This window comes from Aquila chrysaetos, chromosome 15 (assembly GCF_900496995.4).
Source record: "Aquila chrysaetos chrysaetos chromosome 15, bAquChr1.4, whole genome shotgun sequence".
Classification (NCBI taxonomy): domain Eukaryota; kingdom Metazoa; phylum Chordata; class Aves; order Accipitriformes; family Accipitridae; genus Aquila; species Aquila chrysaetos.
Genome location: NC_044018.1, coordinates 27,555,781 through 27,568,454, shown reverse-complemented (window position 1 = coordinate 27,568,454; position 12,674 = coordinate 27,555,781). Strand labels below are relative to the sequence as shown.

Genomic DNA, 12,674 nt, shown 5'->3' with positions numbered 1-12,674 from the left:
ATGCTCCTTTTAAAAAAAGTGATCTGCTGCTTTGAGTGAACGTGCTTGCTGCACATCAGTTGACCAGATCCATCTTTTTAGGTGCACATCTGCTGCTCAGAGTATCGGAAGAAATTCTTTATGATATTGTCCTGTACCAGCATACCAACGTAGTATGTCCTAAATAATTAATCCTCACAGTAATTGTCAACCAATGGCAGAACTAAGACAGATGTCTAAGGCGTACTGCTCATATTCCTGTTTTGACAGCTCTATGCCATTTTCTTCATACACAGTATGAGTTAATCTCTGAAGCATCTGTGATTTCTAGAAAGATAAGTTGGGGAAGAGAGTTGTCTGTAATACTTTGGAAACCTCAGAGTATAAAAAAACCAAACAGAAGGTCACCAAATGTGTGTTGTGAGAGACAGGCCAGCAGGGTAACAAAATTATCCTGCATCTAATGGAAAATAAAAGCAGACAGAGTAGAGATGGTAGTATTTTCTCGTCCCACAATTCAGATACCTGCATCCTGGGCAACTCCCATGAGTTCTATATTGAAAAGAGCACGGGCATTGTGCCGCACAGATACTTCTTCAGCTGTGCTGGTGCAGTGTCTTTTAGATGTACACCCCCTTCCTTTGTCCTTGATCTGATGTCCTCCCGTGCCTCTGGCCACCAGCCTGTGCTGTGGATCTATTCTGGCTTGGGCTTCTGCTTTCCTAAGGGAAGTGGAGAGTGACCGGTCCTGCCTGGCAGGGCAGGGAGGAGCGGGGAACCCTCTGTCAGGTTTTTATTGTAGAGAAAACTTGCCTACTTTTGTCGGAAAGAGTTTAGTACTCCGTTTGGCATAGTTATTTGAATAGAAAAATAAAAAGTCACAGTTGGTTTGGGTTAAAAATTAGATCCTTGTGCTTTCCATCTTTTAAGCATTTAGGATAATCAAATTTCATATCAGGGATTTTAATGATATCTACACGGCTTCCCTTTTCTTTCTTTTCACCACAGATGTAGTAAGAGAACATCTGTTCTGTTTCTTTGTTCAGCTTGACAGTACTTCAACATTACCAGAGAATTTTTGTCTTGGAAATCTTTTTAAATTAATTGCTTACAGGATTATTTTTTTTTAAATCGCAACTAAAATTAATTTTTTTTTGTGTGTGTATGCATGTGTATGTGTGAAGCTATGTATATGTATAAGAGTACTGCTATATAACTTGACCTATAAGCAGAGTCTGTATAAAAGTTTTGGAAAATATCAGTTGGAATTCCTTATGGAACAGTCTTCTGTATGACTTGTTCTGGCTAGTCTTCAGCACGAGCATAAATATGCTCTGATATTATTCTCAATTAAGGTGACGGTCTTTGTGAAAACATATTGCAGGGTAGTTTCATGTTTAAAAGTTGAAGTAAGAAAACCTGAACTAAAAAGCATTTATGAAGCTAATCACCAGTATGGAGACAGTTATTTATTCAACAGGATGGATCTAGAAATTCCACTGGAAGTCACGTAAACAGAGCTGTTGTATAAAGTCAAAGATCTGGGTCGATTCCTGCTGCCCTCATCATACACACAGAAATGTTGGTAGTCAGAGGAGTGTCCCATAGATCAGTACAGTTCATCTCTAGCAGAGGTGATAACTTTAGAAGAAATTTCTGATGTTGTATTTTATCCTCTGTAAGCTTAGGAAGTTTCTGATCTGGTGCCCTAATGGGAATGCCAGAGACCCAACATTAAATTGTAGCTGGAAAGCCCTCAACCTCTGTCCTGTTGGCAGTGTCAAAAATCTCTGCTTCTGAGAAATGAGATCCTTTGTTTCACGTTTAAAGAGTAGCTGGCTGAAATTGTTAAAGAAATTTCAGATAAAGTTATATTTAAGCTAATGCTAAGAAACAAGAAGTTGGCCTGTGGACAGAGATCTCCCAGCTTTGTTGTGCCTGTCAGAAAAGTTAGGTCTTTTGGCTGTCTCTTCTCGTTACATCTGCACCCTTGCTCGTGGTTGGCCTCATAGGGTCTGCTGGTTATCAGCCCTTCTTAACACCATTTAGTTGAATGAGGTCAGCTGGCAAAGGCTGACCATCTATTAGGGGCACCACAGGAGGGGATTGTTGGGTTGGTGACTGCTGGTGTTGCTGCTGAGCTGTAGGGAGCATTAGCCTCTGCCGCCGGCATGGCTGGTGGGAAGGGCTGTGCATGTCCTTGGCTTCACTAGATCAACCTAATGTCTTATTTCTTTGGTATGTTTTGTAAGGTAGATGCGTGAGCCATTGGGAAAACTCACTAAGTACTGAGAAAGCTGAGGTGACAAAACATGTTGTTAACTGGTGGATAGTATGCTTTGATTAGTCATAAGTTTAAGGCCAGAAAGGGTGTTAACTTTGGGCCTGACTACAGTAAACTGACATGCTGAGGATAATACATATGTCAAGACAGGATTTAGCTCTGTCTGTTTTTTTACAGTTCATTGGATCTAGCTAGTGTTGTCTGTTGGTAGTCATTATTTAGGTCAAAATAGGTGGGTATCTGGTATTGGTTATCATTTAAATTGTCAGATACTGATTTTGTCATTGCTATATGCATTCATTACCCATAACTTCATACTACTTTTCTTTTCCTTTTCAGTAAAATGAAATAAAATGTGAATGAACTGTCTGAGTGCAGAGATAGAAATGAATTTTATCTGTTACAATTAATTTGGGTTTGTAAATTTGTCATGAAAGTGAACAAATTGGAAAAGCCACACTGAGGTGCATCTGAGGTTTATCTGTATATTAAAAGATACGTGTTAATATGAGTGTGAATTCTCAGGTATAAATGGGGATCTTATATTTAATTTTTGTGTTTATCTGTTCAGGTTCGAAAGCATGTGAATGACCTATATGAAGACCTAAGAGATGGACATAACTTGATCTCACTTTTAGAAGTCCTTTCTGGAGACACCTTGGTAAGCTTTTAGATCAGAATGCAGTTGTTCCAGTTTGTTATATATACATTTGCTCTGTTTGTCAACTCTTTGCATATGAACTGCTGGAGGTTTCTTTGATATTTTCCATAATCTGTGACTTAATACCAAAGACACAAGTTGTTTTTCTGTTGGTAAAATATTCCGTCGTGAGTTCTGTGGGGGAATGCAATCTGTTCTCTTCATTTCTAGTGGTCAGTGAGGCTTCCTTTCTTAATAGGGTAATGCGCTATTTCTTCTGTTCTTCCCTTTTCTTTACAATTTTTCTTTTAACAAGTATAGGATGCTTAATATCTCTTCATATTAAAGGGAGTAACTTACAAATAGCAAGGATAAAATGTCCCTGAAATTGTCTAACACACTCCTCAGGTGTCATTTCCTTTCTTTGTGAGCATTACTTCCCTTGCTTGGTATTTGTTCTCTTCATTATGTTCTTCTTTTCATGCTCTTCTTTTCATTTGTGGTCTGTCTTGTGTTTTTGCTGTCCTGTCTCCTGTCTGTTATATTCATTAGCCAAGAGAGCGAGATTTTTTGAAGACTTTACGGTTGGTGAGTTCAACAGAAGCATGCGCAAATGAACAGCATGAGGATGTGGAGGATGAGGATAAGGGGGTAGGTGCCGACCCCCATAACTGTACTAATGTAGTGTTTGAAGTGTGGTGTCTGCTAACGTAAATTCTTAGTTCTGTGTGCTGCAGTAGTGTGCTGTAGAAAGGACAAAAGAACTCACCTTGGTAAACCAGGATACGTATGTTTATGATGGAGGTACGGTAAAGACAAATTTTTGTTCAGCCTTTCTGCGAACAGCTAAAATGCAAATGTTCAAGATTTCTATTTGTTTTCTTTTGTTAAACTGTACAAAACCATGGCGCAAATGTGTACTGGACAACATTATCAAGATGTTATAAAATAATCTGTTTTAATAATAAATAAGAAAGTACCATAATTCAATTAAACCAAGATTTTATTTTTTTTTTACTTGCAAACAGTATTGCCCATATACAAGTAATTTAGACAAAGGCTTGAAGTCTCTCCTTAGTGAAGTCAGTAGCAAAAATTTGATTTGTCTTAATTAGAAGCACCAGTCTACTGCACCCACAGTGTATTTGGCAATACTGGATAATATTTTGAAATGACGTAATTCAGATGCGCAGATCTATTTGTTAGAATTTATCAAATGTAATAGTTATTTTTACAAAAGCAGATAGTCAAAGTAGAAGTTAAGTGACAGCTCTGTGTAGTGGCTTCCAAGTACATGGATTGTTTGCGGGTTTTATCTTTCTTGCAACAAATGCTGAATTATTATTTCACTGTATTTTAACCATCCAGAAGGGAAATATCTACTTACAAAGTGTAAAATGCTGAGTGCTTGTTAGTCCAAGTGAGCTGTATCATGTCTTTGTAGACCTTGCATCATTAGCGTTTGCTAAAGCAACTTGCTGTTGTAGGGCCCGAGTGCCGCCTTTGCTCCCTGTGTGTTGTGCTGCAGTTGTGATTTCAGTGGAATTTGTGTGCTTTTTTTCTGGGGCATAACATAACTCAAACCACCGCATTTTAGTTGTACATTGGAAAAAATATTTCCCCTCTGAGATGCTATACCTAAATATATAGTTTGGGATTTATTATATTCTCTTTGTTATGGAAAACTAAGTTCCAGGTTTGCAGTCCTTCGTTCCATCCAGGGAAGCTACTCAGTAGCAAGGGCTGCAGGGCTTGATCCTGGGCTATTGGTGTGAAAAAAGGGGCTAATTTGAAGGTTCTATAATGGAAATTGAAATTCTTTGTGTTTTAGTTTATGCTTCTTATTCAACTCCATATTCCCATGTTTCCTTTTGGCAAGCATCTGATACTCCGCAGGGGGAAAAAAAAAGGCAGTTGAGGAAGGCTTGGGCTTGTATCTGTGTGTTTCGCAGTGACTGTGTAAGGAAATATTCATATTCATGGCTGATCCCTAGCAATTATAGTGCGCTCCAGTTTATTGCTGTCAAAGTTTGTGAAAAATCTGAAATAAGGAAGAAGAATAGAAAGATTTGGATATGATGATGATGATATAAATTTAACTGCTTTCCCATTGCTGATCTGTGACAGCTAAGTAAAGTATGCTTTTTCTGTGTGATTCTTCTTCTTGGTGATTTTACACTAACTGCATGCAGTTTTGCCATGTTTCCATTAACACACCACTCATGCTTATTTTACAGTTTCTTCTTGCTAGTTTTGCCTTTGCTTTGAGAAGATTGACTTGTTAGGTGTTTTCACACTTTATAATGTTCTACCCAAATCAAGAGTTTAATCTGACACTCTAGGGCTGTATATATGTTATATTATTCTGTTTGGAGGAAGGTATTATCTTTATTAGATGCTTTAAATAAATATGTATTGATATCATGATGATTATGCAGTCATACCGTAAAAAAACAACAGTAAATCATAAAGTTGCATACAGAGGTAAGCTTTTCTATCACAGAGTTTACCAGAGCAACATAAAGTCCATGATGTTACTTGTATTTTGATTTGCTTAATATACTGTAAATCTTTTATAATAATATATTGCAGTTTAGTTTCTGTAGGTAGATTCATGTAGGGCCATTTTTAGCCCTCTTGGCCTTAGTAGTACTTTACAGGGAAACAGCTATCAGCTTGCAGGGATCAAAGTTGCAGTTTGGGACCACTGATCTCTCTTGCCATCCACTGTGCTAAAAAATTTCAACCACAGTTTAAAAAAAAAAAAAAAAAAAATTGTTAAAGCACACTTTTCCAGCAAAGGTATTGGTTTCATTAAAACAGTGGTGCTTCAAATGTTTTACATGATATCTTTTAAATCAGACTGTTTGTTCTTTTGTCTGACAAGAAAATCTCACAACTATTGTTTTCCAATTTTAGCCCCGAGAAAAAGGTCGGATGCGTTTTCACAGACTGCAGAACGTTCAAATTGCACTTGACTATTTGAAAAAACGCCAGGTATGGTGAAAATCTTAATAAAAAATGTTAATGAAAGTTTTGTCACCTGTAGCTAATAAATAAAAAAATATGTCCTGCTTGGTCTTTTATGCATGTTGTATAACAGCTGTTAGTGTAGGCCTGGCTTGATCTTGTGCTTGAGATGTGGTAAAGGTAACTTTACACCACCCTTCTCTGAGCAATAACATGAACACACTCCATGTGGTATATGTTGTTAAAGAGGAGAAAATTATGGGTAAGATCCTCAGGAGCTGCTTTTGGTAGATTTAGCTATCTTTCATGCTGCCCACACACTAGCTGATACACGGTTTTGTTCACAATCTAGTATTTAGTGCAAAATGCAGATTCAGAGAAATTAGAACATTGTGTGGGAGTTCCTTGTTTTGATTATATTTGATCCTGGTGAAAGCAAAACTGGTGCCCTAGTAAGGCAGCAGAGTCACCGGGCCTGTGGAGGATTCAGGCTTAATTTCACCTGTATCTCCTTTAAGCCAAAGAATTGAAACCCACACAGCTGGGTGCTTTTCTGCTGCTGTGAGTTTCTTTCCACTTTTAAATTTCTTTTAAACACTTACAGGATTCTTGCTTTCTCCTTTTGCAAAATGGTAATATTAAAAAATGCCCAAAACATGGATGGAAGGTAAAACTGTACCTCCCTATCCATCCCTTCTAAATGAGTTGACGCTGGAAATCTGCTTTCTGATTGGTTGATTTTTTTTAATTTATTTTATTTGCTACTCAAGAGGTTTGAAAAAATATGAGGTAGGAAACCATAGAGAGATACTTAGTTTGGTTATAAAAACAAATGTCTTTTTGTATTTTGAGTGAAATTGCAAACCATCTTTCAGGTCACTGAGTGAAGTGTGCACTGAGAACTCAATCCTGTTTTGCTGAGTTCAAAGCTAACTTTTCCTGTTAACCTAAGTGAGCCATTGATCAAATAACAGTACAAAGTAAATGAATGGCTACTTGACAGTCACAGCAGCGTTTTTATGCAGCGAAACCTCTGGACTTGTACTGCACCGTGCCTTATTTATGCATGACAGACCATCATATTAAAACACAGGAGATGGAGGATCAGGTCATCCTCATGTTTGTGAATGTGCACGTGTCATTGGGAACTGCAAGTCTCCATCATGCAGCTGTTGATTGTGATCTCAAGATTTCTGTGCTCTCTTTAGCCTCGCAGTTTCGTGAAGCTGGCTGTACCCTACTGTACAAAAAGCTTGTAGGCCTTTGGTCTTCTTAGCAAGTTGCCAGCGGGACTTGCATTTGATTAAAGTTTCAGCCCCCTCGTAGGTGTTTCTAAACAGTATTTATGAGGCAGCTTGCTCAGGTTGGCTGTATAGCCTCCAAATACAATGCTTTATTGTGATTGTAAGGCAGAGAGATCCTATATATTGATAATTTTGAAGCATGACTTGGAAAAAAAAACAAAGAAAAAAAACCAAAGAGAAGGCATATTTGACTATACTGTAAAGTATTGCCAAACACAAACAGTTTTTGTAATGCAGTGGGAGGAAAACATTTGGATTTGTTTTTAATTTCTTTTTTTGAACTGTGGAATACGCTCTCTTTCTTCCCAAGAGCGCGTTTTTGGTTGGTTTGGGTTTTTTTGGTTTTTTTTCCCTAATAGTTAAGATTATGTCTGCAGATCAAGAGAAGGATATGCCTTTGCTTGCTTGGTGTTTATAACAGGGTATATGTTAAAAAGCACGTGCATGTAACTTTACTAATGTAAGCATAAAATGCCTTTTAGCTGAGTCATCTTTAATTGCTAGGCTACATGGATACGTAATGCATATAGAGAAATCAAATGTGATAATAAAATATGGCAAAGAAAATAGAATTATTGAACTCGCTTTGGATGTGAGTTTATTGGAGTGGCAAAAATGTCAGCCTTTGTTTTAATCATATTAACCATTTCATGCTTATAGCATTGTGAATGAGTACAGCAGCAGAAGCAATAACAATTGTTGTCATTATTAAGCCATTGGTTATTTAAATGTGATACTAAATTCCTGGGTTTATCAAACCAGACCATTGTGTTTTAGCAGGCCAGTTCTGCTGCTGAATTCTTGAGGAGGAAAGGCAGTGATAGCTTCCTGGGTCTCAGCACTGCCCTGAGACTGATACATCAGTTACAGATCATCATCTTCTTGTTATCCTTTCCCCTCTATTATACCTTCCCCCTCTGACATGGTCAGAGATGAAGGATATTTGGCACGGGGAGCAGATCTGCTGGTGTAGTGACAGCTGAGGAATCTTTTCAGCTCAGCGTGGGTGGGAAAGGGCAGTTCCTGGCGGGCAGCTTACGGCCAGAATGCAATTCCTTTCTGCTTTTGAGAATTAAAAAAACAGAGTAGACTTGGGAAGTGAGTAATGCATCCTTTATAGTTGCGCCTGTGTAGTGGAGCATGTATTGGTGGCATGTTTATTTCAATTTTGTCTGTATTTTCTTTCCACAATGGCAGGTGAAACTGGTTAACATCAGAAATGATGACATAACAGATGGGAATCCCAAATTGACTTTGGGCTTGATATGGACCATAATTTTGCACTTTCAGGTAAGCCTACCTTTGCTTGACAGTATGTTTTCAGTCACATTCTTGCGTACAGTTATGATGAATGTATCAACTTAGCACTCCATATAGGTTGCGCAAAAATAAAGATTATACCTCTTCTCTAATGTGTATATGAAGGTTTTGATGATGTATCTTATCTGCTGATGTAAACTGAAGCTGAAGGTGTAGTTTGTTTGCTGTCTAATTTCCTCTCTGTGGAGTAAGAGGAAAAAATAGCTTGGTTTTTGAACATAAAAGACAATGGTTGGTGTATTTCTTCTAACGTCTGGGCAAACTGGTCTTGTTTTAGTCTACAGAATTCTTCTGTTGAATATTAAAATATATTTTAAAAAAAAAGTTTAAAATCTTTTTTCATTCTGGATCTGAATTTCTCTGCTGATACAAGTATTTTAGCAAGCGCTACTCTCAGCCTTTTCGAGCAGTTCGTAACACTTCAGCATTGTTTTTAGCCCCAGCGATGGTAACGGGGGTCACACTAGGTGGCACTGTGGTTGTTGTACACTGGTGGGATTGTGTACAGTATAATGCAGCCTTACAGTGTGTGGTGTTAAATTGCTCCTCCAAATGAGGCTTTCACAATGACTGTGGCTGTAGATGATGTAATTCAGATGACAGATAATTCCCATTTAGTGACTGCACCATTGTTAGCGATAAACTCCCTGCTGTGCAGACATTTTAAATGATCAGAAAATTACATGATCATATAGAAAAAAGCATGGATCATTTAGGAATATCCTGCACTGGATTTATGACTGGAAAAAAAAATTTCTTACAAAATTTCTTACAAAACCCAAAAAGACTGCTAGGATCTAATGTGCCTTTCTGAAAATCCTAATGAGGAACAGAAGACATGAATAGGGCTAATGTGGCCCTAGTCTAAACAGGGTGCACAGCTTAGCCCAGGCCCATTCACTAAGGGTAAAGGAGAAACCACTAACTGCTCACCACTAGCAAGGACCTGAATTTCCTCAGCTCCCCTCTGTCATGTCAGTCATTGCTCCCACATGGTTACAGGGAAAAAGAAGGCTGGGCTTAAATGTATTTAAGCATGACCCACAGAATTAGGCCCACAGTGATTGAATGTTGCTGTGTTTTAAGAAATAATGATTATTTAACAAATTATTAATAGAAGCTGTTAGTGGAAGTTAAACCTTTACCTGCTATATGTTTTTCTGAGCCTGATGAATAGGATTTTGCAGGATGAAATTGTTAGTTTTTCTCACCAGCTGAAGCACAGGACAACTGGCACAATTTGGGTGCATCTTAAATGGTGGTAAACATGTTTAGCGTCAGATGTGAGGCCTGGAGGGCTAGTCGATACAGGGGGTGAGGCTGGTGGAGCAGTTCGGATCACTTGTAGTAGGTGCTTAGAGCACCTACTGAGCTATTCAGTTGTCCAGCATAGGTGCTTAGTGTGATCTGAGATGACACAGCATATCCAGTAGCATATGCAGTGAGAAGCAAGTTTCCTTAGGTCCTGTGGTGTATCTGCTATTCCCATGTAGATATCTCAGATAGTTAAGTGTCTCAAATGTTCTATAAGGTCAACTGACTTTCTTCTTATGTCTCTATGTCAGGTGTGAAACGTTGCTGTTCAAGATCCCTTGACTGTACTAACTAGATCTCCAGGGCTTTTGATTCAGTTTCCTAAAGTCAGGTGGCATTTGAGTGACATCTGAGGTGTGCTAGAGTATCCAGGACATGCATGTGGAGTTCTCGGAGACACCAGATCTATGAGAGACCCATGTTCTTCTAGACCTGTAGCTAGAGGCCAGTTGGGATATAGCAGGATATCTCAAAGAGCTCTAGAAACCTATGTTTAGGAAACTAAATTCTGCCTCCACTGGATAAAATTGTCTCTTCAAGACCTAGCCAGCATGTAAACACAAATATGTAGACACATACATTGAGGTGTCTTAATCTGAAGTACCCCTTAACTTTTCCCAGCATTTGCAGAAGTAGTTGATTCCTCAGTGAGTATAAGGAGCTGTTTGCCATGTGATGTTACTGCTTCTGCTCCATCATTTAAGTGTATTCTAATAATACTGCAACCTGGAAGGTAGTCAAGATGCCAAAGACTTTTGGTGGCTATTGTTTGTGGCTTCTTGTTTGTCCTGAGTCATGGCACTTATCTGGAGGATAATATTTCCTCAAAACAGAAAATCCTTCTGAGTATTGGAATGAATTTAGGAATGATTTAGGGGAAAGACATGATGAACAAAAATAAAAGGGGATATGCATTTGAGGATTATGTTTCTCTTGCATCTGAATTGTGTCTAATGATGGTTATGGCTTTGTGACTTGGTACCGTTAATTAGATAAATATAAATGTTGTTCTGAGTTATACCACTGACTTTTGCAGCTGCATAAGTCCAGAAATTGTACATTCTTCTGTGTCCCAAGTAATTACCTACAAGATATAGAAAAGATGGAATGGGAAATCCGGTGGTTTATTGAGTTGAGTATGTTAGAAAATAATTTGTCCTGTGGATATTGAAAATCACTGAGACATGTATGTTATTAGGATTTAGGCAAGATTTCAATGTATGCATTTCACATGCCTTTAATAATATGTGGCTTTTTAAAAATTCAGTTTTGTAATGCAATAACTACTGTAACTTATTTTCTTGGCACCTGTAGAACAAGCTAAATCAGATTACAGTATTTTGTATAGTTATAGGCTATATGTATAAATATCCAAATTAATACTTGAATGGACTCCTTCTTCAACACCCAATATGTTTTCATTGATGACATTGGAGATGAGTAACTGTAAATGAAAGCAGAATTTGGCCTCAGTAAGTAACCACAATTTTAGTAAGATAATTTCTGTGAAAATTGGTGATCATTTCTTTTCAAACCACTGCAAACATTCTTCAATTTAACAAATGTTAAATATTTAGAATAATTTGCAGTTGGTTCTAAAAAACACACCAAAACAAAGCAAAACCTGAAACTTCAAACTTTCTGGCATCCAAAATTAGGCATTTGTGAGCTCAGACCTTAAAAAATTTCTGGAGCTTCTAAGTCATGACTCAATAGCCTTTTTCTATTTCAGTTTCATTGTCATTTTGCAGCTCAGGAACTGCTGTGAAGCAGTTTTCCTTCCACCCTCCCCATCTCCCTGCTGTCAGGCCTCTTTGCAGGGTGCTGCTTTTCAAGGCTTCAGTCAGTAACTTTTTTTGTCCAGGTGTTAGAGTACTGTCCAGCCCTCTCGGGCCAGACAAGTGCTTTCTCTCAGGCCTCCTTGGGGCATGTGTAACCTCTTCACATTTCTCTTGTCAGCCAGCAAATACTTTTTTTTTTTTTTTTTTTTTTTGCTGCTGCTGACTCCCTGCAAACTTTCAAGCAAAATTCATTCCTTATCAGGCTGCCACAAAGCAGTCTATAGACTGTTTATTTGGCCTGGCAGATCAGCAGTTAAACTTCTACCCTGTTGGGCAGAAACGTAGGAAGGGTGGATTTGTTGTAGATGACTTGGCTGAGATACAGGACCACTACCCAGCTGTTTCTCAAGCTCCTGATATCCCTTACTGCAGTTAGGTGTTCAGAGCCTGCAATGCAGGTAGTAATTTTGAAGCAGTCTTGCATTGGTCTTGAAGGCTGTGGCCTTCATACAGGGTGGCCAGAGGAGGAGACAGCTCAGCTGTGGTGGTCCATTCTGTAAATGGTGTGCAGAAGGCAGAGGAATAAAGGGACGTTGAGGGACCTGTGCATATACCTCTGCTTCAGCTGCTCTGCTGTTATATCCGTGATAGGGGTCACCATACAAGAGACATGCTGCCTGCTTTCCTGAGGTGGCAATGTGGAGTTGAGAGAGCTGGGTCTGGCCTTCACTTGCCATTCTCCTGGCACCTATTTCTTCTGGGAGCAGCTGGCTGGATGGCAGCTGGCTCTGAAACTTGCCTCTGGGTCTTGCCTGAGCCATGAGTCTTGGGGCCCAAGGATTGAAGTTTAATCTGCCTCTGCTTTAAAATAGTTAGAAGAATTCAAGGTCTGATCTTTTCAAAGATTTAAAGATGGAGCTATGTGGCCAGTTGTCTAATACTGACTATAAGTGGTTGTAGGATAAACTGTGTTCCACCTGGGAGTTGTGATTCCCAGTCATTAGCCATTGTAGTAGACCTGTCATGCAGCATTTGGTGGGGTATACTCTTCCTGTATTTTATTCCTCAGCTGAACTCCTAGT

General features: G+C 38.7%; 1 protein-coding gene across 13 annotated transcripts in view; it reads left to right on the top strand.

The window, feature by feature from the left end:
• The window catches only part of DST (dystonin), a 314,486-nt gene that overhangs the window by 119,374 nt on the left and 182,438 nt on the right, over positions 1 to 12,674 (top strand). For 8 of the 13 annotated variants that reach the window (XM_030037882.2, XM_030037880.2, XM_030037881.2 and 5 more), the window contains 3 exons: positions 2,835 to 2,924; positions 5,823 to 5,900; positions 8,375 to 8,467. In XM_030037882.2, coding sequence (XP_029893742.1) covers positions 2,835 to 2,924; positions 5,823 to 5,900; positions 8,375 to 8,467 — 261 coding nt within the window. Of the gene's footprint in view, positions 1 to 2,834; positions 2,925 to 3,455; positions 3,555 to 5,822; positions 5,901 to 8,374; positions 8,468 to 12,674 lie in introns of all 13 variants that reach the window. The other 5 variants (XM_041128914.1, XM_030037878.2, XM_030037877.2 and 2 more) reach the window with 1 other exon arrangement.